Raw genomic sequence first — 25,529 nt, 5'->3', positions numbered from 1 at the left:
AGCTCAATGCTAAAGGGTGTGGGCAGGCTTATACTGACAATACTTAATGATCTCTTAAGCAAAGTCTGCACTAGAATATTTTTTCAATCATTTTGATTAAATGCATTGACAGATATATTCATTATATATATTATCATAATAAAATAACTTGAAAATAAATGTGAAAAACATGGAAAATCCCACCTTGCCAGACGACCTCCGCTGGAGTTGGGCACACAGGTGATGAAGTCCTCCAGGAAAGAGTGCTCGTTGGTCTGCAGGTGAATGGGCAGGTTCCCCTCCAGCGCCTCCAGGATGGTGGGGGAGTGAGTGAGAGCCAGCCCCTTTCCCAGGATCCCACAATGGGTCTTGCAAACCTATCCCAATTAGGGATGACAATTATCATATATTAATGAATTCCTTAATTGTGTAGTTGATTGTCCGTATCGAGCGACTTGCGATTAATTGATGAGCTGTGTTTTTCTCCCCCTTAAATATACTGTAATGCTTACATCTAATACAACCATTCAACACATCTGTTACTAACAGTATTTGCTGGTTAATATCGCTAAATGCATTACTTGTTCGTGTGGATTTAAAATGAAAATTAAGCAAAACAAAGGGGCAATATATGTGGAATTTGGAATTTGGGGTGGTCACAAAAAATATTCTTAGGTTGCTGTAGGATACGTGACCGCGTGCACGATTCGTTCATGAACACCGTAACATGCGTATGTAATGTCAATTTCAGGTGCGATATCTTCAAACTCGCTGGGGGCGATCGTGAGAAAGACTACATAGTTCCACTCGTGTGCTTCTGATGAAAACGACAATGGCAACAACTTTTAAGAGCGTCTCATTGAGTTTGTCCGAAATTACAAACATTTGCCATCATACTTCCTTATTGCACTTTGAAAAAGGAGCGTGCAAATATAGGTATATTGTAGCAGTATTGTTTCCTTGCCCAGGGAGCCCCTCTTTTTGTTTTTTGTTTTCCTTGCCGTCTGTGTTCCCAGTTTCCGCATCGCAATGCTGCATGTTCTCTGCCCCCTGGATGATGCAGCCAGTATTTTGCGTCTTGGCCAACTGCTTTTAAAGCAAGCATGTGTAGTTGGTTGCTCGCGGTGACATGCGTAATTTACAGCTTGCAGCAAGCGTACCGCTAGCCTTAGAAGTGTGGAGATTATTCACCTGAAGAGAGGCCTCTTCAAGTATTTCCAGGTCGTCTTCAAGGTCATTCCCTAAAGGTTAACCATGACAACAAAAATTTAAGTTTAAGACCGTTTTTAAGCCTTTAAATACACAATAATTCAAAAAGAAGAACGTATATGAAAAAGAAATGAGAAGACGCAACACTGCATGACTTGCCTGTGGAGAGAGCAAGATCTTTCTTCATGAGAGCAGCTGCGCACATGCTCCCCAAGTAAGCCAATTCCTTCTCCAGCTGAACAATGCCCTGCAAATACAATGTTTTGGTTGCACAATCCATTCACAAATCCATTCCATTTTCAAAACGATTCTTAGACCGTTTTTTTAAATTATTATTATTATTATTATTACCTCTGCCAAGGAGGTAATGTTTTCGGTCGCGTTGGTTTGTCTGTTTGTTTGTCTGTCAGCAGCATAACTCAAAAACTTATCAACGGAATTCGACGAAACTTTGTGGGTTTGTTGATAATGACCCAAGGAACAAGTGATCCGGATCACGAACCGGAACCAGGACTTTTTTCAAGATTCTGTCAGCAGGATAACTCAAAAACTAATCAACTGATTTGGACAAAACTTTGTGGAGCTGTTAGTAATGACCCAAGGAACAAGTAATTAAATTCTGGTGGTGATCCGGATCACGAACCGGAACCAGGACTTTTCAAAAGATTCTTCACCATCTAGACGCCTCCTAGTGACCAGAAATTGAATTGCGGGAACACCACAAAAACAAGGCAGAAAGACTTAGGGTGTAACAAAGTCAAATGTATCAAGCAGCTTCCTTGGCGGAGGTCTGCACTCTCTGAGTGCTTCTAGTTATGAATTGGAAACAGTGTGCAAGTGTCTGAGCTCTCAATTAAGTATATACTGTAGATATTCTATCGCGAATGATTGTGACAGTCTGATATAATATAATACATTTAATACATATTTTTCCGTTTACCTCATCAGGCCCTGGGTTGTATTCATACCCCACTGCAGTGCACCTGAAGCCGTAGAAGCAGGACTTCTCATCTTTCACATAATCAGATGCCGTCTCCAGGGAAAACAGGACCTCATTTCCTTTTTACAAAAGAAAAAAACATATTTACACACACACATATATATATATATATATATATATATATATAGACAGGGCTATAAATTAACACATGCCAACCGGGCAAATGCTGGTGAAGATTTTATTTGGCGAGTAGAAAAGAAAACTTTACTATCCACTTCAACCCATTAAAGAGTGTGTGTTTGGCTTGTTTGGCTTGTAAGATTAGCATCTACTGGCCACTCTGGCTGGTGATGAAAATAGCTTCTTGAGAGTGCTGTATATATTAGTGGCATGACCATCACAACAGTATCTGAAATATCTGTACAAGTATGATGATGGTACCTGGTAGGACCAAAACAGAAGTTGGCCAGCCGTTGGAGCCCGAAAACTTCTTGAGCTCAGTCCAAGAGTTGATGACGTCGTGGCTAAGTAGTTTTGAGTGAAGGGTAGACATTTGAAGCGCTCTGCAAGGTATAAACAGTCGTAGTACATCTTCCGACTGTGCCGTACCACACTGACTGTCAAACTCAATTGTTGTCCACCGCACACAGTCTGGGAATGACACCTAAATGGAACAAAATATGCTTTGTCAAATTATGTACAACATATGGGAAAAAAATTAACAAAAACAGACCAACACAATATTTAAATAAAGGCAAAATGATCAAATCAGTTACACTACATAGAAAAGTACATTCCTTACACTGAGAATGTTTAAAATTTGGAAATTTCCCCATCACATACTGTATAGCCAAAGTCAAAGTGTACTGTATTGTCAAAAACCTATGTAATTGGTCAAACGCAATGTCAAACTTCTCTGCTAACCCAGTCTACTATTATAAACTATTATAGACAAGATATTGACAATAATCACACACACACACACTCACAAAATATAGACATCCAGCACAGAGTCCAGTACAAACATGAACACATGATGACGTTTAAATCAGGATTACCTTGTACTGCGTCACGCTGGCCTGCTTGTAGGGATGGTCGCTCTCCAGCACAGCGTAGTGGTTGGATGTAGTGCACGCTGACAAGCCCTGGTCAGCCTGGTTGCCAGTGGTGCTGTCTGTCGACTGGTTAGGGTTGAAGGCAGGTGGGGCGTACTTCTGATTCAAAGCAGACACCGCTGGAAGCAGTTCTTGGACTAGGCCGAACACCTCCACGGCAGCCTTCAGGGAATGTGAAGGTACAGAGTGTGTTAAGAGATTATCCATAACGTACATTGACGGTACATGGTTTGCAATTAGATGTGATTAAAATGATCAAGTCGTTTTGAGATACGTATAGCCCCAGGGCCACCCATACTTCCTGTGACACTGCCACAAATCCTGTGACCGCAACGCTGCTCTCTCTGCCCCCTGGATGATACCGCCAGCATTTTGCTGTTGGTCGACTGCTTTTTAAGCAAGCATGTGCAGTCGGTAGCTCATGGTGACACGCGTTATTTATGGCTCGCAGCAAGCGTACCGAGGGCCTTAAGGGCCGTACACACACGTCGCTGATAGTTACTCGCTCAGCGGATGAAGTCAATAGAATGTACACGTGTTCCAGCGAGTCTCGCTGGCGAGTAGGCGAGGAGAGTACAAGCGATGCGATGTGGGCGGGTTCCGAGATAAACTTATTTTATCTTCGAGCGACGCGAGTTAAGCGAGTAACCAATTGGAATGCAGAATACAGATTATTGACAGGTGACGTTGCCCCTGTGGTGTTCTGACCACCCAACTTCTGCACGCCATCACGCTTTGGTTAAAAGTGTTGAGGAAAGTACATACAGTGTACACCATCAAAGGCTCATATGCATGGTTGTGCACAGCACACGATCAACGTTAAACAGCGTAGGCCTACATTTTGTTTCGTACGGACGTTATTGGCGCGGACAGCGGGAACCATGACAACCAGTAAACAAAATCACCCAGAGCGAGTGGCAAGTAGGCGAGTGAGCAAGTAGCGAGTAAATAGCAGCGACGTGTGTGTACGGCCCTTTAGGCCGGCCGCACATAGGCTCACACAGCACTGCGGCGCACTTTCGCTTCCGACATAATTCGGTCCTCCAAACCCAATTTCACCCGAACATTGCATTGATAGTCAACGGGCGGCGCCGACAAAATAGAACTCGTCTCTAATTGCTATCCGACATCGGCGAATGTCCGCAGACATCGGCGCCAGTGTGCGTGGTTCTATTGAAAACAATGGAATCGAATTTTAGCTGAGCAGTGCTCAGCACTTTGTCGGAGCCGGTGTGCGGAAGCCCTTACAAGGCAACTTTTCCAGACCAACACTCAAAAAGCTTTGGAGTTGCAATAGCCAGGCTAGAATGTATTTCTATATTCCTACAGACCCTTGGGTTATTTTCCATGGAATTATATCACAGACTACACTTGGATTACTCTGCATCTTATCATTATCATCCCTGAAACGTGGAGCGTCAGGGATGTAATTGGTTTTGCGTCTGCATAGGTCTGTATCGGCCTGCATAGGCCTAGTTATTGTATAGTTTCCTGCTTGAATACAAATTGGGGCTAAGTTTCCAATTGCCATTCCATTGTTACCTTGGGAACAGAAGCAGCCACTGGACCGATGTAGGCCAGGATGAGGGGCAGCAGGGTGGAGAATAAGCTGGAGGAGCTCAGGAGGTCGGGGATGTCATCTGCTGCAAACAAACAGATACACAATATTACATTACATTACACTACATGACATTGCGTTTGGCAGACGCTTAATAACCAAAGCGACTTACAATCGAGGACATAATCATAGCCAACATCACTAGCAGATACAAAGTGCACAGGGAATATACAGAACAACAAGTGCAGATGCAAAGAGGGGTTAGTTAGGTTTTTTTTTTTTAATTTAAGAGTAGTACACACACATACACATCATGTCAAGAGTCTGGCCTGGGACTAGGGCAGCTCGAGCATTACCGCAGAAATACACCAGCGGCGATCTGAGCGAGTCGAGCGACGGAAGTAATTGACTTTGTATTGAGTCGAGAGACAAAAGCGATTCTGGAGACGACAGCGATTTGCGCGACGAGCGCAACAATTTGAAGTTGAAATCTTTTCAACTTTCTATGACGCGGTTCGGCGACAAGCCGCGACAGCCAATGACTGTATAGAGGTCAGTGACCACAGCCAATGGGAATGCTTGAATGCTTTGCCTTCTGCCTGTACGGACATACTCTTGTCTCCTCAATCGCTTGTATCGCTTGCTGCTACACTCTGTCGCTTGAATCGCATCGCCGCTGGTGTATTTCTGCGGTTAGAATATATCTTAGCATTTTCAGAGTGCCATTCAAATTAATCAAAACAGACTTGAGACTTGGAAAAAAAAACTAATTACCATCCACGGCAAATGCCCTGTGAAGAAGGTCTTTTGCAGCTCTGACCACAGCACTGACCACAGACAAAGATCTGCTGCAGTTTTTGTCCTCTTCATTGGCTTTACTCATCATTTGTGATTGTAGATCACCATCATATTCGCTTCTGTTAACACAAATCATTACAAAGATTAAACTTCTGTTGAGAATCTTTGGAATGTGCTAGAGAGAGACTTTGCACAGTGCTCAGACTCAACCATCATCAATACAAGATCTTGGTGAACAAGTCCGACAGGCGGACAAAGATGCGTCCGTCTATGCAGAGGGGTCCTAACTCTGCCACCTTGTGGACAGAGGAGGGAATTACAATTTGAAGAATGTGTTTCAATCAGACAGACAGACATACCCTCTTATAGAGATGCTAGGACGCATCTAAAAATGAATGCAACACTGAATGGAAATCAATCTTGTAACATTGCAGATGTTAATGAAAACAATGCCACAGAAAATGTGTGCCATCGTCAAAGCTAAAGGCGGTCCAACAACATATAGTGTGTGACATTTTTTTGTAAGTGACTTTTGTTTTGCAGTCCGTTTTCTTTTTAGGGCTTTGTTTTGCCTTTATTTGACTCAAGACTCAGACAGGGCCCAGTCTGTGTAATTTTTTTTATTATTATTTTTTTTTTTACTTTTTGCCTTTATTTATGATAGGACAGTGTGAGAGGTGGACAGGAAGCGAATTGGGAGAGAGACGGGTAGGGGTCCGCAAAAAACCCGGGCCGGGCAATCGAACCCGGGTCAGCCGCATGGTAGACGAGTGCCCTGCCGGTTGGCAACGGCAGGGCGCTGTCCGTGTATTTTTAAGAAGCTTGCTGGCCAAATGCAAATACAATTGTAACTCTGACCTGTAGTACAGGATCTGTGGGATCTGTCCTCGTGTCTGGTTGGTGCCATTGCTGCTTAGACTACAGGTACTGAAGGTGAAGGCCACCCCATCGGAACACTGCACCGTGGTCATGCCACCATCCCCGTTAGCAGTGCGGCTACCGTAGTTTCGAAGACGCACGGCATATTTTACACCCTCCTAAAAGATGGGGAAAGAGCATTATATAGTTCAACCATTGATGACATCCCCGTTGGCAATCTGCCCCCTAGGCAATACCTCCAGTATTGCGCAAAGTGCACAAAGTTCTACACTACAACACTTTTTACATTACATTGCAGTAAACTGACGCTTTTATCCAAAGCCACTTACAGTTATTTACAAGGTATTGGCTACAGACCCTGGAACAGTCATGGACTAAGGTAGGGAGAGGAAGGGTGGGATTCGAATCTGCAACACTTTGATCTAAAGCCCATCTCCTTAACCACTAGGCCACTTTGGTTGGCTGCTTTGATTCAATAAAGATGCTTCACAAGTATATAAAGTGTCTATTTTTGGGAAATCCTGTAGGTGTGGCCTACAAACAATAATGTCATGACTTACTTTGAGAGGAATGGCTTTATCGAGCCTGATCTCTGAGATATCACTGGGAGAATCGTCTGTGCTGTAGGTACCCTTGACCAGCTCCAGAGATGTCCACCTGTGTGAGTGGGCAGAGTCGCCAGGATGTTCCGCCTGGCCCTAATTCAACAGGGGAAGAAAAGGATGGCTTCATCAGAAATATCAAAAAATCAGATAATGCACGCACATTAGTAGCATAGCTGGTGGACCAAACTGAAGATAACTAAAAGAAAAGATAATGGTCCGCTACACTGTTCGATGCTCCCAAACAAAGGTTAATGCCATTAGACTTTGTTCGGGAGCATCGAACAGTATTGCGGACCATTATCTTTTCCCTTCATAAGGAATATCCCTATGAAAAGTCTGCCGTTGATTTCCTCACAAGCTATTCCATCATGATCCACACATTACTATAATGAATGTATTATATAACCACAGTATTCAGTGTCTGTGAGTTTTGGGGATGTAATGAGTTAAAAACTTTACATTTCAAGAAGTGCATTTAAACATTTCTTGCATTTAATTGCAAGTTAAATGAAAAAAACTACTTTGGTTAAATCACATCCAGCAATGAGCATAGTGGTTCATATGAATTTTAAATGGTTGAAACCACATAAAAGTTTTTTTTGTTTACCTCATCAGCGAGCACCTCTAATTCATACTCGTGAATCCCGCCTCCGCCGTAGACACAAAATCCCACCAATACGACACCTCCTTTGTCAACACTAAAGCAAATGGCGTCCGGAGAGCCATTGCCCGTGTTCCAGCTTCGACCCTGACTCATTTTGGTGAAGCGGCTGGGGGAGGACTTCACAGAGTGCAGAGAATTCAGCCCATCCATCTGGAAGTTTAAAAAAACCAGCAGTGAATCACCACCTCTCTCAGGGTTAAACAAGGTTCAACATGAGGTTAAATAATACACAAACAAGTCCGACAGGCGGACAAAGACCAAGCTCCAGGCCAAACACTCTGCCGCCTTGTGGACATAGGAGGGAATTACAATTTAAAGAATGCATTTCAGCAGACAGACGGACAGGCGGACAGGCAGACAGATGGACGGACGGACGGACGCATCTAAAACAAGATGATAATGCCATTTTATCGTCTCAATAAAATCTCTATAGGACTCTAAGACTAAACCATTTAAAAAGTTCGAGGTGGTTCCAACAATTAGCCCGGCTTCTCAAACTAGGAATACAAAAGTGCTGAAATACTGGATGAATGCACTCTTGAAACCTGGTTAAGACAGAGGAATGTGGCGTGTGTCCATAGAGGGTTCCCACATATTTCCACAAGCTTTTCCCTTGATATCGGGACACCTCGTTGGCCGCCATCCCTTACAAAGGACATTAAACAAAGTATACAGACATTTCCACATCACACACAACACAACTTTTTAGATGTGTCCTAGTAGCATTTCTATAAGAGGGTATGTCCGTCCATCAGTTGGTCTGTCTGTAACACATTCTTCAAATAGTCATTCCCTCCGGTGTCCACAAGGCGGCAGTGCATAGACGGCTGCATCTTTGTTCACCTGTCAGACTTGTTTTTTTAATGAAGACAATTCCTCACCTCTGAACCGAGAGCTGAAGCAGTTAGTTCCCGGACAATGCTGGCCAGAAGCCCGCAGGTGTTGGACACCAGGTGAGGGGAGAAGAGCTCCACCTCCTTTCGAAGGCTCTTTCTCACCGGCAGCACCACAATCACCAGCATCTTCTCAAGAACCTCTCGGAAACTCGTCATGCCCATCAAATTCTCCTCGCTCTATCGAAAGAGAGAGAACCGGTTTAAGCAGCCCTAAATATTTTAATTTCATACATTTAAATGTTGGGTTCAAACTGCAATCATTTTAAACTTGTACACTTAGGAGTTTATTTTGCCTTAAGACATGTTGCCTTAAGACATGCACATGTCTTAAGGCAAAAGAAACCCCCAAGTGTTTAAGTTAAACAGTTAGACATAATGAACTTAATACATATTTTAAACTTGTATCTGATTTTGACATTGGGATGGGTAGAACACCTTAAGAGAGAAACCTCCATAAAGTAGTCTTCAATCACACACACACACACACACACACACATCAGGCCATAAATATATAGTGAGCACTAGATATCTGGTTAAAAACCCTATACAGTAGTTTGAGCCCAGCCAGTAGTATCAAACATCTTCTAGTAGAGCAAGACAAATCTGTAGATGGCGGTAGCCCACATTTTATACAAACCGCCACCAAGAGCCACAGAGAGAGAACAAGGAGGAGGGGACAACGCCCCTTAGGAAACCAAACTTAAGCAGACTCCTTTGCATTGGGTAAGCAGGGTTTAGAATTATGTTACTCTACTAGAAGATGTATTGGTAGTATCTATTTCCCTCTTCATGTCTATTATACATTACTCTACTCTACTCTAAGACGGTACTTACATGGCTGAGCTTCTCCATGTGCGAGACCAGCAGGGGGAAGCGGTGAGCGAGGGCCGAGTCATTCTCAGTGCTCACCTGCTTGACCAGTGAGCGTAACAACACCTCGCCATCGTAGGCGATGGGAAGGATCGAGGTCAGCTTCACAGAGGAGTTGCACAGCGCTGACATCACCGCTGCGAGCAGACGACTGCTCGAGGTGCGGAAATTTGCTTCCTGGATGTCCTGGGGGAGAAGAGGGTGTTAGAATGTGCATTCCAATACGCAGACTTGCGTCCTCCACTTGTGCTTGTGGCCTCGGACCAGGAAGTAATACGTCGTGATGACAGCACTGACAACAGCATTATATTTCAATATCTTGCAAAAGCTCAATTGTAAAATCATTTTCTCATTTGCAAACTGGATGGTGAATGAATAATAGTCCCCCAAAAATTGTTATAGCTAGGCTGACAGTGGGGAAACTTATTTGTTTTCTCCACGGAGGCAGGGCGTCACCAAAACATGAGGCCACAAGCACAAGTGGAGGAAGGGAGTTCGCATATTGGAACGCACGTAGAGTTTTTACAATACAGTTTGGTGGTGACAATCGGGTGACAATCTTTTCAGCCGCACCTTAAAAGGTGCACTGTGTAGGATGGTGGACAGAGTAGGTATTGCAACTATGCTGCTCTTTAAAACTGTGCTGTCTTTTGCCAAATTTGATATTTTCATGAATATTTGAAGAATAAGCTAAAAATGTCCATTTCTGGAAATTCAAAATGGTGGACATGGAGAAGATCCACCGTTTCATGTATGAAAAGTGCAATTTTGCCAGTCATAATGAATGCTTCATGAATTTAATGGTGGTGGTAGGTATTCGTGAAAAAAGGTAGTCAATTTATAACTGTATTTGAAAATAAAAATAAACAAGTAACCAAAAACCAAAAATGTAGGCATTGTAGGGTTTTATTTAACAGCACTAACCATACATGGAAGCCACATACCTGATCCAGGCAGTTGAGCAAATCGCACAAGCAGGCCCACTGTAGAGCTGGGGTGGGGTAGAAGGAGTGGAAGCAGACGGTGAAGGTGTTGTGGCACTCCTGCAGCACCGCCTCCAGCAGTATGAGAGGCTGGCTGAGATAGCCCTCGGGGTCGTTGTCCAGCTTGGTCAAGCAGTTGTCTGTACCCTCAGAGAGGATTTTCTTCAATAAGCTGCGTGTTTTACCCACACATTCAGCCAGCTTGCTAGACTCCTCCACGGTTGCCTTTGAGGTGGCTACGTCAGGGAAATTAAAAACAGAAATTTAGTTTACATTCGTGGAAAGAAAAGAAAAAGTACAATTGACCTTTAGGTAGCTAAGGCCCACCCTAGGATGTTGACTGACCAATCACAGCATAAAAAGAGGTCAGACAAGAGGTCTAACAGTTTTTGATGACTGCTCTCCATTGAATTCTAACGGCCTAACAAGGTTCTCTCGTGTATTTGGTCTCAGCAAGATATTACTGTTATATTTTTATTAAAATATGGTTGGAAATTGTGTCTGAGGTATTTGTACCTCTGTATTTGTACAGATGTAAGTTTCCCGGAGTGAAATACTGCCGTGACTAAGTGACAGTCACCACATAAACCACCAGGATAGAACGTTTATCTGTATGACCTAGCAACTGTAACCCAAACAGGCAGGACTTAGCCAAAGGTCAATTACAGTCAGATGCTTACATGCACTCATCATGAGACTAAATGTCATGTTCATAGTTTGGGAGCCGCTGATCAAAGGTGACAATGAACCAGAAGTAATACACAACAAGCAGTCAAACACACAAAATGTAATACCGTAATTTGTTGTTTTTTTCAGTTCTACCTCCCCACAAAACATGTACCTGATATTGGGAATATTTCACAGATGTAAACGCGCAGCAGGCGTAGGCAACAGGTTCCCACAAAGCGCAGGCGCTCCAGATCCAGCAGCGTTGCGGTGTACTGGAAGCCCTTCAGGCCCCGCAGCTCCTCCACACCCAACACCAGGGTCGTCCAGCTCCAGTGCAAGATGCTCAGCAACGACTCAAAACAATCCTAGACGACAACAACACAACAATGTCGATTTATTTTTTTGGGATGTTTTTTAAATTATTTTTCAGACAGGACAGTATGAGAGACAAGATACTCAGCGAGGACGCAAAACAATCCTACACACAACAACACAACACAACAATGTTTATTTTTATTTATTTTTTTACTTTTTTAAAACTTTTTTTAAATTATTTTTCAGACAGGACAGTATGAGAGAGACAGGAAACGAGTTGGGAGAGAGAGACGGGAAAGGATCGGCAAATGACACCCGGGCCGGAATCGAACCCGGGTCGCCGGTGTAGCAGTGCAATGCCAGGCCGGCTCAAAGGGCTGGGCCCAACAATGCTTATTTTTGGTCATTTGCTTGATCAAAAGTGAATCTTGAACGAATGATTTTGCCCAAAAGTTAATGCGGTAAGAAGGACATTGACTTACCACTGAGACAGTCCTGGCAAAAGATCGTTTGAGGATGTGAACTGGCTCGCTGGTCTGCTGCTTCCCCTTTGTCGTGTTCCCATCATTAGATGGCAACCTGTAAATACAGTTGAAGGTGAAGATTGTGCACATCCCAGGAAAAGTGCAGGACAAAGACTGACTGTAGTTTCTGAGTGAGATGTCCGCACACTTAAAATCCTTTTTGTTTTCTTTTATTATTTCATGGCTGGATTACGTTTCGACTTCAACTGTCTTCATCAGATTCTCCTGAGAATCTGATGAAGACTGTTCAAGTCGAAACAAACAAGTCCGACAGGCGGACAACAGATGCGTCCGTCTATGCCCGTTCTGAACCTTTTTTGCCCAAACGCCCCCTTGGCCTCCTCATAACCTGTCAAGGCAATTTATCAATAAGCCTACCATACTGTATAAGCCTGGATTTGAAAAAGTACCATAGGATTTCAACAGTGTTGGGCAATTTACTGAAAAACTGTAATGCATTGCTGATTACATGTTACTGTCTTTTCAAAATAATCCCTTACACTACATTTAGCAATGTGGGGACCTAAGGCGAATTTAGCTTAGGGGGGCCATCGGTCCATCCCATATCACATTTTTTTTAACATAAAATCTCTATTTTTGTTAGGCTATTTTTTTTTTTTTAAATCACTTTTTTTTTTTTTTTTTTTTTTTTTAATTACAAACATAAAAAACAGGCAAACATTACAACCCTTTCTGGACAGATTTCAATGAATAGGCTATTTGCAATTTTGCATAGGCCTACATTAAATAAACTAAAATGTGAAATTCTCTTTTCACTTTAATATGAGAGCAGTGATGTCCCCCCCTCACTGAAGTGTTATTTCATGTGTGAGCATGATGCTGTCACCTATTTGAAGTGACGTTGATGTTGGATTTCATGGAATACTTTTAAATGCCGCTTTGGGAAGAAAACAGAGTAGGCGACAGGTGAACTGTATTTCTGTCAAGACAGTGGTTTGCAGGCGTTTGCGTTTTCACGTGGATATTGTCTTCGTGGACCGTAACAGACAAACCGTAAGTTCCATAAACTAATCAATGAGACATTGGCTACGTGTACATGATGTTTTTAAGTCCGATTTAATAAATGCGATTTAAATAGATCGGATTAAGAGTTATTTTGCGATGTGTATACATGGCACTTTCACTTAAATGCAATTAAACGTCTGGGGAAAATAAAGCATTGCGATTGGACTGAGGACGCACGTGCTGAGCGAGCCAAATAAGGCACGGGGGCGTGGTTCAATGCCACCGAGATGCAGGTCATCTTCCCCACGAAAATCGTTGCCTCAGGCGGACTGAAATCACAACATTTCCCCCTTTCTCCCTGGATCATTTACAATGCTACATTGGCTACCCTGTTAGCATAGAAAAACGAGTGGTCAAATGGTAATGTGGAGTAACTTTGTTGTGCTTCATTACTTCGTGGGGCACTTTTACATCAATATATGGAAGCCACAACATTTATAGTCGCTTAGGGACTTTAAATTAAGCAAAACTTTCATGTGAAAATCAACAGGAAGTGCCGCCATGTTTTTCTCACTGGCAAAGAGCACGGTTGGTTTGCACGCATGAGCTCCAGGCCAAAACTGAGCGACTGCCACCTTGTGGACACAAGAGGGAATCACAGGAGGGAATCACAATTCAGAAACGCATCACGGGAGGGAAACACATCACGGGAGGGCGGACGGACGGACGGACGGACGGACGGACGGACACCAAAGCCTCTTATAGAGATGCGTGGGACGCATCTAAAAAGTGTGTGGACCTCTCACTCCGAACCTGTAAATACAGTCAAGTAAGGCAGTGGCACGCACATCCAAGACACAGGTGTAGGATATAAGGATTACACGCGTGTAGCTCAAAGCAAACGCTCACTTGGTGAAAATAAAATAGAAAAAGGAAAACGAGATCAAGCGTGCGGACATACAAATTAATTGAATGAAATTAATTTTGCTTCCGCTCATTACAATATAGTGGACGGATAAATTAAGACTGTATTCACTTCAATATATGCATTGGCTGGTCATAGCTACTGAACCTTGTGGCAGGAAGCAAAGTGACACAAGCCATATAAATTAGCGGGCAAAAATATCAAATGTACAGATAAAAAGATACTGTAGGTAAAAAGGTAATTTTATTGAACATACTGTATGTGTTGAGACGACAGCTTGCCAGCTAACGTAATACCAAGATATTTGCACCAAACAACTTACATTGTGACGATCAATGCAATATTATTGAGAATCAATGCATCACTGGTAGAGACAAATAGGAAATTGGGATGTGCTTACCTGTACAACAACTGGGGTATCTGTCCTGCATTCACATCAGTACCATTGTTGGACTTCTTTGAACTCTTAAATTGAAACATCACGCTACAATAGAAAAGAAAAAAGGTGATGAACTTTTACACCTGTTTATGTGCTCTGCTACACGTATGACATTTGTTTTCTGTCATGATACAATAGAAAAAAAACACACGAAAACACACAACATTTCACGATTGTTTTAGGTGTACCTAATAAAAAGAAATATAATGTCACAGCCAAACAAAGTAGGCCTATCACTATTTGCTTAATATCAATGGAAATGTGCATGATTGACCCGTTCATTTTCTTTGGAATTGATTAATAAATTAATATTTCTATGGGATAATACTGTTTGTATTGCAGATTAAAAATGAAAAAAAGAATAAATTAAAGGACAAAGGTACATTCAATATTCATAATCAAATTTCAGCATTTAGAGAAAGGTGACCAATGCCAACATGAATGGGATCGAGACAGTCATACGCATGTCATCTCCAGAATCTAGAGGCCTGTCGTACCTGTCATCCGTGGTGATCGTCGCTTGGCCATGTGAGCCGCAGTCGCTGCTGGGACCAGACACTCGAGCCCAGGCCACATACCACCATCCTTGCTGCAACAACACCGGCTCATCAAACATCATGGCATACTTCTCCCTGTGGGAAAGGCATGGAGGAACATCCTGCTGAGTGACAAACCTAAACACGTGGGTAAACATGGGCAACGCTTGGGCCCTACGATGCACCTTACACTAAAGGCCTTGATCACTGTGACTCTGGTTGACATTTGGTATTCACTCAACCAAACAATGTACCACACACAATTTTAAAAAGTCCTTTGTGGACATTATAAAGACATTTTAACTATATTTTTGGAGTGCCTTGGTGAAGAAACTTTTTTTTTCCAACCATCTTCTTTGGGCAAAATATTAACTTGAACCAAAGAGCAGCCATCAGAACACCCACCAGAAGGGACTAAGCACACCTCTGACTTGAAACATGAGATTACGATGTTTTTAGTCATCTGTTTACCTGGCAGCACAGTCGTAGGCAAGGACGTCGGTTTCAGCCAGAAGTTCTCCATCCGTCTCATGGTCCCCGCCATCAGGACCAAGTTCAAATAGCTGCAGAATCGACACAATTGATTCATTTGACAGAGATTAATTTGAGTGGTTTAGCATCATAATGAAACTAGAGAATGATTGGAATATGAACATAAAATTACGCTTCATTCTGTATTTATTTTTTCAGTCATGGTTACAGTGCTACGAAAGCAGACAAGTGTCCCAAGTTTGACCATGAATTCACTTTATTCACTCTTGAGGTGATGGGCTCTCTTAACGTAATCCGGGTCATTATACTATAATCTTATAATACCCACTATACCCTTACATGGCCCAGGTCATTTGTATATATAAATATAAATATAAATGTGATCAAAATATTGCTTATAAAAAAAACACAATACAACACAACATAATGCTATTCTCTGGATGACTACACATAACTGACCTTGATTTTGGCAGTGTACTCTCCGCGACCCCCAAACAAACCGAGCCCACCGAGGAGGATATCGGCATCAGCACAGAAGCGGATGGCCTCAACCGAGTGAGCAGAGTAGCCCCAGCCGCCTCCATGACCTACGCAAAACGTTATCACATTGAGGTGAGTGCAACAAGACCAGAGGCCATTTCCATTGTAAACTAGAAGTGCAACGTTTCGACCCAACAGGGCCTTCATCAGGCATGTGCCTGATGAAGACCCTGTTGGGTCGAAACATTGTATGACCTGAATACATTTTCAAAGCGGAGCTACAGACTTCTACTCTTTCCACTATCAGATGCGCCTTTGCCCTGCACCTGGCCTCAGAGAGGTGGAATGTGCATACTCTTACTCTTATGAAGAAACTAGAAATGCACTCAGAGAGTGCAGACCTCCGCCATGGATTTTTTTCTGCAAGTCTCTATGCCTTGTTTTTGTGGAGTTAGAAATTGGAATGTCAATATTCAATCTCGCAATGGTGACGAATATTTTTAAGAATTCCTGGATCCGGATCGTGATCCGTATCACCACCAAATTTAATCACTTGTTCCTTTTGTAATTTCCAATTTCCTTTGGTAACTCCCCAAAGTTTCATCCATATCCGTGCATAACTTTTTGAGTTACCCCGCTGACAGACAAACAGAGCAACGCAACCGAAAACATACTCCTTGGCGTAGGTAATAAAAAGCAGTTCAGAACATGTTCCTCACTTTCAAAGCGGTTTACAACGCTGTAGTCCTCTTTGGAGTAGACTTTCATCACGGACTGGGTTTCCTCCTCCGAGCAGGCCACCCCAATCTTCAGCTCCTGCAGAGCAGCCAATGTGTCCAGGCACCCTGTAAAGACACGGCAAATCACTACAAGTATATAGGCCTGTAAAGACACCACAAATCACGTATTTATATATCACATCTTTATGCTCTTCCTTCAATTGCTATGTTTACATGAGACATTCAATTCAGAATTATCTCACTTAAATTCTGAATAAAGCTTAATTCCGCTTTGAAAATGTCATGTAAACACAATTAACGATTCGGAAATTACATGAAAGACCAAAGTAAACTCGACGGAACTATTCAATTCTGAGTTATTAATTTTAAAACCTCAAGTAAACGTAGCCACTGTCCAACCCCTGTATCTACAAGTGTAAATTGCTTTGGTATAAAAAGTGTCTGCCAAATGCAATGTAATGTAGGATGTCTGCACAGTCATTTCCAATAATAATACGCGAAGTAAAAAAAATGGTTCGAAACGAAACTCTTCATACTGTGTTTCACCGAAAAACTCTCATGTTCACTCTTTTCATACCTAGGATGTGCAGAGCCCCATGGGAACGCGTGGTGGTGGCATGTGGCCCTGAAGGCAACGCCAGCTCGGGGCTGAGGATGCTGCAACGCCCCTGGATGTCGGATGTTGTCGGCATACGAGCGTCAGCAATAACGGCATTGTAGCACCATATCTCCCGTGTGGCAGGCAATAACCTAAAACAGATGAGACAGGCATTACATTTCAGATACAAAAAGAGATTATTGGAGAATAAATCAATACTGCCGTTACAGTTTGTTTCCAGAATTCATGCTGCCCATTCACAAATGTTAGATTTTCATGAATAAATAACCACCACAAATCAAATTCTAAGTATTCGTTATGACTGAGAAAATTGCATTTTTCATACATGAAAAGGGGGACCTTCTCCATGGTTCGCCATTTTAAATTTCCAGAAATAGACATTTTTAGCTGCAAAACTTACAGTAATTTGGCTATGCTAGCAAATATTGGTTTATTATTTAGTAAATAATAGTCATGAAAAGATCGAATTTGGTAATAGGCAGCACAGTTTCAATGAGCAGCATAGTTGCAGTACCCATTCTGGCCACATTCTACACAGTGCACCCCTTAAAAAAAATGAATCAGGCAAACCTCCAGATGACGTCATAAACTGGATCTAGGCAGAGTCCAAATCCTTGCAGGTCTTCTTGCTCTGAATCGCTGAAGGTTCGGCAGCTGCCATCCACTTTGTTAATCAGCAGGCATTTAAAAGGAGGCGGCTCCGTGGCTGAGGTTGGCACCAAACCTGCAACAGAGGAAAATTTTTCAAAAGAAAGACCAGGACAATGTAAAAAAAACTTCCAAGCGTCAAATCATCCTCATTTTTATCATGAGTTGAGTGTATCATCACAGCCCTACAGCCCGCTTACAAATGCAGCGGCAAAACCAAGTGGCTTCATGATTCATCATATCGGGGAGCGGTGTGGTGCAGCCCCCTAAGTCCCCCGCATTTGTGCTTGCATGCCCTTGGGGACCCCGGTATGAGTCCGGACAGGGTCATTTCCCAGCCCTGCCCCATCTCTCTCTACAGCTCATTTCCTGTCTCCTCTCACACTATCCTGTCATAATAAAGGCCCAAAAAGCCCCCAAAACATACTAAGAAAAAAAAAAAAAAGATTCATCATCTCAACAGTTACCGGTATGAATAACTGTTCATCTAGCTCAGGGCTGGGCAACTGGAGGCCTGGGGGGCCACATGCGACCCGTCTCCTCACGCAATGTGGCCCGTAGATAAAACATAACTTAAAAAATAGTTTTAAGATTTTTTTCAAGCACTAGTGAAATTCATTGTAATTAATTTGTTGTAATTATACTGTTGGCTGATAGAGAACCCTCCTCTTCCTTCCAAACAGTAAGGGCAGTCAGTGACCATCTAACTGCACCTAGCACTCTGCGAGGTGCCGTCAGATCTGTGGTATGGTGGCCCTCCAATAGTGGTGATAGAAAAATGTGGCCCTGTGGATTTATAGCTTGTAATGCCTTATAAATCCACCGCTCTTATGAGTACTCGTGACTGGTCATAAAAAAACAGGCAGAGTAATGGCCCTTCTGAGCACGACAGCTTGTCTGCACGCAAGGAGCTCCAACAGCCAGAGAGAATCAATTTACCAGTGCCCCCGTACACACACTCACTTTCTCTTTCTCATCAAGACATAAGGTGAAGACCCTGCCGTGGCCTAACGGTAGGGCACTGGGTTACGACGCCAGCGACCCCGGTTCGATTCTGGCCCGGGTCATTTACAGATCCCTCCCCATCTCTCTCCGCACACACACTTCCTGTCATAATCTCCACTTTCCTATCAATAAAGGCACAAAAGCCCCGAAAAAAAAAATATATATATAAAAAGACATAAGGTGAAGAAAACATTACCAATGATGTGCTTGCTGGCAAAGACCTCTGAAGTGGCGAGGACGTGGGAATTGATGAGCGCCTCGTCAATCCTGAGGAAGGTCTGGTCCCCGCTGGCCCCTATCCACGTTGCTTTGCGGCCATACTTGGCACCGATGTTGGGCATGGGGGAAGGCTTGGCATTCCAGTATGGCATGTCCAAAATTGGGCGACCAAGTTGTCCTTTCTGTGGATAGCACGTAAAAAAGACACACACACATGTACACACAGTATTGGTTTTTAGCAACAGTTTTATTAGTTAATGCATGCACGTGTGATTGGCCATTGTAATGATGGGGCGTTAACCTCAGACTAATATACACTGGAAACATCAAAATGCTGAATGGGACATTGACATAATGTTAAGATGATTAAAACGGTAGCAGGTCTTGACATTAAGAAATTAGGCCATGGTAAAATCACATCCAGGCAATTCTGTTTTTTAGGACTACTATTACTCTGTGTGTGTGTGTGTGTGTGTGTGTGTGTGTGTGTGTGTGTGTGTGTGTGTGTGTGTGTGTGTGTGTGTGTGTGTGTGTGTGTGTGTGTGTGTGAGAGTGTGTGTGTGTGTGGGGGGCTGTACGGCAGCCTCCAGCCCTGGTATGTGAATGTGTGTGTGTGTGTGTGTGTGTGTGTGTGTGTGTGTGTGTGTGTGTGTGTGTGTGTGTGTGTGTGTGTGTGTGTGTGTGTGTGTGTGTGTGTGTGTGTGTGTGTGTGTGTGTGTGTGTGTGTGTGTGTGTGTGTGTGTGTGTGTGTGTGTGTGTGTGTGTGTGCAAAGCACTTTGAGTCATCGTTATAGTTCTGACATAGTGTTATATAAATACACATTTTATTCTATGTGAGACCAACGTACCGAGAAGCTCCCGAAAGTGAAGACTTGTCCGTCCGTAAGTAACACAGCGGTGTGGTTGCTTCCTGCCGTCACTTGAACACTCGTCCCAGGCAGAGCCTGCACTAAGGTGGGAGACCCTCTGAAACCATGAAAACCACAATGTTATAATGATGACTGTAATGGGGGAGTCACAAAATGTTAAGCTCACAGTTACTGGGTGCATTCCAATATGCAGACTCCCGTCTTCCACTTGTGCTTGTGGCCTCGCTCCGCCTACTGGGCCACCTCAGTGGAGGAAACAATTAAGTTTCCCGGCTGTCAGCCTAGCCACAACAACTTTTAGGGGACTGTTTTTCATTCACCATGCCAATTGCAAATGACATTAGAATTGTGCTTTTGCAAGATGTTGAATTAATTTTCTGTCGCCAGTGACATCATCATGAGGTCACAAGCAGGAGCAAGGGAGGACAGAAGTTTGCATATTGTTATAATAATGTGATACAGTTTACTGTATTATCGTGGTATTTTTTAAATAATTAATTAATTAAATAAAATGGCTGATGATTTTGGCCGATGATTTTGATTTTGGCATTCTTCATGGCTGGATGGACACAATCAATATTTGAAGCTAACAAACACTTTAGATCAGATGCTCGTGATCCTGTGTGGAACTACAGGTTTGGCAAGAGTCACTTCTCAAAGACATAGATTACTTTGACATTTAAAATCTGCCCAGATAGCTTTGATTCACAGCTTATTGGACAGTTTCGATTCTACTGTTCAAAAGGTTAAAATGTGCCGACTTGCTCTAGTCTATTTACAGTCAACTTCACTCCGTCTCTTTCTGGCTCTACATTTGAAAAATCCAACATTACCTGGAATTCACGTCGCCATGGCCAAGCTGCCCATGCTGACCATAGCCGAACGTGTAAACATCTCCGTTTTCCATCAGCACCACTGGAGAAAAAAAAGTAAAGGTCATAATATAGTATGGCACAATCTCTAATACTGCATGTACTGCAGTAGAACGTATTGACTTTATGGCATACCTAGACACAAAAAGTACTAAAACGGCTTTAATAAAAGTTTTAGGAGACATACGACTCAATACAGACAAGGGGGAAAACTGCTGTCTTCGTATCACCTGATCTAAGTGCTGCATTTAACACAGTTCATCACAACATTCTAATAAATAATAAATAGATTACAATCTATTGGACTCTCTGGAAAAGCTCTTCAATGGTTCAAAAGTGTGTGTCTGTGTGTGTGTGTGTGTGTGTGTGTGTGTGTGTGTGTGTGTGTGTGTGTGTGTGTTTGTGTCTCAGAACATTTCACTGTTATAAACTTACCGGAGTGGTGGAACCCGCAGCAGACCTGGACAGCACGCAGTTCACAGTCAAAGCGTACTGCCCCGGGAGGGTACGTTGTGATCTTACTGGCATCTTTGTCGGCCCGCTCACTACTTCCATCTGCTTAGCATTTACACAGACAAAACAGCCAAACACAGACAGACAGACAGACAGACAGACATATTGTTGATGATCAATTTCCTACCTACTGTATACACTGGCATCACAAAGTTTCCTGCCTAGCGTTGCGTAGAATGCCCGTAGAACGCGCCTCGCCCAATAAGATACCGCAAAATGTATTGACTGGACATCTATTGTATAGCCATTATAGGTGATTAACCCATTGTGTCCTGGAATGATATACGCTGCATACAGGCTCTTGAGAGTTGAGTGGTTTTATTAAAAAAACTGGGTATGTTAGAGCTGAATGAACTCATTCTAATGCATAATGAGGGTCCTAGCTTTTAAATGCAACTTATTCCATGTTTGTATGTGCTTCGGAGGCTGACATATTTAGGATTTAATTGGCAGAGGACACTCTTTCCCAAAAAAGGGCTTAGGACAAAATGGGTTAAACAGTACACGTCCTACTGGTACCCCATTGGTGGTGCAGGGTAGAAACACCCTGAGACCCTTACATGTGCTTTTTTGTCTAAATTATAATTTTCTTATTTTCTTTCATTTTGTACAATATGCTGTAATTTTGCTTTGAAATATTATATTTTATTTAAGATTATTATTACCTCTTAGATTATTTTTTTCCATTTCACACACAAGCTATTAACCAAACCAGTGTGGAAAACGAATCATACACTCTGTTGTGAAACATAAATAATATACAAGTAGGCCTACAGGTTTAATGAGCATATAATGCAGAACTGGGTGTATTAGTATGATGGACAGAAGTGCAGTACCTCGACTTTCCTCCAATCGATGGCGTCTGTTGATGCGTTGCCTCTTCTCTTCTTGCCTTATCTGGATGTGTTCCTCAATATTCACACCTGCGGAGAGAAGGGAAGGGGACAGATAAAATGAATGAAAGAGAAAATGTCACAAATGGCCGAAAAATCCATGACAAAATCTATTGCATTGCGATGCATGAGCAAACCATTGAAATAAAGGAAAATGGAACAGAGTGATTTTCAGGTACACTGACCAAAAGGCTGAAACAGAGTCTTATTTCAAATGTGTACTATGATCAAACAAAAAATGTTGTGACCAAATGCAACTATGGAGTGATAACAGATGGTAATTGTGGATGACCTTCAGTTTTGTAGAATTCTTGCACACCTCCTTAGGCTAGGTGTGTAGAAGTGGAACCCCTGGGTCACCAACGTTAGACAAGAAGGATTCCGCACACTGTTTACATTTGTAGCGTATACTTGCGTTGTATTGGCCTATCGACCTCCGTCAACCATTGTATGGCTTGAAGAAGATCAATAGACCAAAACGTTGCAAGTAAGCCTTTTATTTGGACTTGGTGCCTGATAGGTGAGTAGGTTCCAGTGGATTAACTACACCGTGCCACACTGATGATGGTCTGACAGTGAACGAAACGTCTGCACTGCACTTGGGTAGCACTTTCTTTTGTTTTTCCATAAAGCAATAAAAGTTTACTATTGCATTCGGCATTACGGTGTACGAGTTCCCCTTGCTTGCTGCAAATAATCTCTGCCAATGTGAGCAGTGTGCAGGAGCTTTCTTGTCTTTTATTGTGGATGACCTTAAATTTAAAAAAAAAAAAAAAAAAAAAAAAAAAACAATTACCTAAAAGCAGGTCCAATGGAATCATCTCCTTCACCGCATCGAAGATGCCTCTCTGTCTGGCCTCCTGTCCGTCCAGCTCCCGGGCACACGCTTTACAGCAACCGCAAGCTGAACAGCCCGACTCACCAGAACCACAGCCACAGATGCTGGAAGGTAGTCCACAAAAAAATATACATTACAATACATTACACTTAGCGGACCGCTTTTTATCCAATGCCACTTACAGATATTACAGGTTGTTGGTTACAGTCCCTGGAGCAGTGTGGGGTTAGGTGCCTTGCTCAAGGGCACTTAAGCCATGGAGGGAGGAAGGGATTGGTCATTGGTCAGGGTGGGGATTGGGCCTGCAACCCTGTGATCTAATAACTCCAAAACATTACACAAGAGAATCGTATATGAGAGGGAGATAAAGCAGGCGGGTTCTTTTCTGGTATCCACTTTACGTCGGGTGAACGCCCCATTATTAGACTTTCGATTAGGAGACCTTCAGAGTCTTGAGTTTGAGAATAAATGGAGTCCCCTTAGCGCTGTAGATGGCGGTAGCGCACGTCTTGTGCAAACACCATGAAAAGAGAAGAAGAAGGAGGGACAACGCCCCCTTAAGAGACCGAATTTTGAGCACACGCTTTTGCATTGAGTGGGCGTGTTTTGATTCCTCTTATTATATCCAACCTCTTTGATTACACTGCCACTGCATACACCATGTTCTGTCAACTCTGAGTGAAATTTAATTCCGCTTTGAAAACATCATGTAAACACTTCACAACACAGAATTAAATGAAAGTGCTATGTAAACTCGACTGAACTACTTAATTCTGAATTATCAATTCGGATATAAAAACGTCATATAAACATGTCCATGAGCACTAACATAAAATACTTGAATCAGCCCCAAATGCCATCTCCTTCTATCTACACCACTCTATTATCAAACTACCTAAAAAGCAGGGCTTAGTGTAAAATAAAACTATAACTTCTAACTTGTGATATTAGCATTGCAAAAGGTATCCCAACAACAGCTTGTTCTGCTCTTATTTATTAGGTACCCAAATATAAAAACGCCACCACAAAGTGCAACTCACCCTCCAGGAACGCGGTCGGGTCGGCCACTGCTGACGCAGCTGGCTCCATACCCGGTGCAGTCTCCGCACACCGTGCACACCATGCACTGGTCCAGCTTCCACTTGTGCATGCCCGGCTGGCACATGACCGACTTCTCCTCCTTCTCCTCCAGTTCATCCTCCAGGTCCTCGTCCATCGCCGTGGCCATGTTCTCCACGCCAAAGACTTCAAGCAGAGTAGAGTAGGGTAGAGTGTCATTTATTGATCCCGAGGGAAATTAAGGTGTCAAGTAGCATACATACATACGTAAATACAGAAGAAGACACAAAGGCATTACACACAACAAGAGTACTTCTTCCATGTTCTCTACTCCAAAGACTTCAATCACACATGGAAATAGTTCAAGTCAAGTAAAATCTCAGTCAGCACATTTTAAAGGTTACTGACTAAGGTGGGCTTTCACTTTCACTCAAGCAACTAGTCCCAAACTGGTACACAGCATACGTTCATATGCCATCTTGCTTAGTTTTGGCTGTTTTTTTTTCATGGTGTTATTACAAACGAGAATAATTAGCAACATTTAAACCAGTGTAATGCAAAACACCACTCTTCCAACAGCCAACATTATAATTCAGAGTAAAAACAAACTTCAAAAAAGGGACTTTCAAACAGGCTCTCTTACCTTTACCAGCCTGGGTTATGGCTCCTGTGTCTCTGCCACACTGACCCTTGTTGTTCACTCCAAATGTCCACACCTCTCCACTTTTGGTGAGAACACACGTGTTAGCCTTGCCCATAGCTACCTGAGTGAGCAAATGGCCTTTGAGGTCGGCTACCTGGCCTAAAAAAAGAAGAGGATATAATAGGATGAGCCTTTATTGTTTCTTCTGGAGAGAAATTTGTTTTGGGCACAGAGAGTCTGACAATTCACACAAATAAAACACAAGAGAACATATCAAGAAACACACAAGGCCTGACTCAAGTGGCATACAGTTCACCACCAACCCCACCATCCCACCACGCACAATTTAATAGACGGAGAATTTTACAAATAAAATAATACTAAAGTGGTGGCATAAAGCCTAATCCCCCTACACACACACACGCACGCACGCACACGCACAAGTCACTAACATCTGACTCAATACAAGGTAGTAGATCGATCACTTCTCAACTGAAGAAGCTGAAACAGACATTTTAAACCCTGCAACTACTCAGAGCTCTGTCACTTACAGGTACTGTCGCTGTAGATAGCATCCTTCCCAAACATGTAAAGTTCGCCTTCCTTGGTGATGATGCTGCTGCTGCCGTTGTTGCAGGCGGTGTAGACGGCCGTCTTGCTGTCCAGCTTCATCATCTTCTTGGGCTTGTACGGCTTTGGCTGCCTTCGACTCTTGGCTTTGAATTTCAAAACACAACCATGAATGAACCAAGATGAACCTCCAACGCTA

At 42.9% G+C, this 25,529-nt stretch overlaps 1 protein-coding gene across 14 annotated transcripts in view; it reads right to left on the bottom strand.

The window, feature by feature from the left end:
* Positions 1-25,529, bottom strand: part of mycbp2 (MYC binding protein 2) — a 97,909-nt gene that overhangs the window by 58,285 nt on the left and 14,095 nt on the right. For 12 of the 14 annotated variants that reach the window (XM_063213084.1, XM_063213085.1, XM_063213086.1 and 9 more), the window contains 32 exons: positions 25,312-25,476; positions 24,761-24,919; positions 24,099-24,303; positions 23,017-23,162; positions 22,164-22,250; positions 21,250-21,369; positions 20,776-20,857; positions 19,922-20,039; positions 19,051-19,255; positions 17,772-17,925; positions 17,160-17,332; positions 16,562-16,687; positions 15,822-15,949; positions 15,342-15,433; positions 14,832-14,966; positions 14,296-14,379; positions 11,963-12,059; positions 11,338-11,530; positions 10,458-10,732; positions 9,478-9,699; positions 8,629-8,820; positions 7,691-7,897; positions 7,039-7,176; positions 6,458-6,636; positions 5,576-5,718; positions 4,786-4,886; positions 3,187-3,405; positions 2,570-2,792; positions 2,129-2,247; positions 1,348-1,435; positions 1,171-1,220; positions 184-356 (listed from right to left, as the gene is read on the bottom strand). In XM_063213084.1, coding sequence (XP_063069154.1) covers positions 184-356; positions 1,171-1,220; positions 1,348-1,435; positions 2,129-2,247; positions 2,570-2,792; positions 3,187-3,405; positions 4,786-4,886; positions 5,576-5,718; positions 6,458-6,636; positions 7,039-7,176; positions 7,691-7,897; positions 8,629-8,820; positions 9,478-9,699; positions 10,458-10,732; positions 11,338-11,530; positions 11,963-12,059; positions 14,296-14,379; positions 14,832-14,966; positions 15,342-15,433; positions 15,822-15,949; positions 16,562-16,687; positions 17,160-17,332; positions 17,772-17,925; positions 19,051-19,255; positions 19,922-20,039; positions 20,776-20,857; positions 21,250-21,369; positions 22,164-22,250; positions 23,017-23,162; positions 24,099-24,303; positions 24,761-24,919; positions 25,312-25,476 — 4,798 coding nt within the window. The remainder of the gene's footprint in view (positions 1-183; positions 357-1,170; positions 1,221-1,347; positions 1,436-2,128; positions 2,248-2,569; positions 2,793-3,186; positions 3,406-4,785; positions 4,887-5,575; positions 5,719-6,457; positions 6,637-7,038; positions 7,177-7,690; positions 7,898-8,628; positions 8,821-9,477; positions 9,700-10,457; positions 10,733-11,337; positions 11,531-11,962; positions 12,060-14,295; positions 14,380-14,831; positions 14,967-15,341; positions 15,434-15,821; positions 15,950-16,561; positions 16,688-17,159; positions 17,333-17,771; positions 17,926-19,050; positions 19,256-19,921; positions 20,040-20,775; positions 20,858-21,249; positions 21,370-22,163; positions 22,251-23,016; positions 23,163-24,098; positions 24,304-24,760; positions 24,920-25,311; positions 25,477-25,529) is intronic. The other 2 variants (XM_063213088.1, XM_063213089.1) reach the window with 2 other exon arrangements.

The sequence above is a fragment of the Engraulis encrasicolus genome, chromosome 13 (genome assembly GCF_034702125.1).
Source record: "Engraulis encrasicolus isolate BLACKSEA-1 chromosome 13, IST_EnEncr_1.0, whole genome shotgun sequence".
Classification (NCBI taxonomy): Eukaryota; Metazoa; Chordata; class Actinopteri; order Clupeiformes; family Engraulidae; genus Engraulis; species Engraulis encrasicolus.
This window is presented reverse-complemented; position numbering and strand designations above follow the sequence as displayed.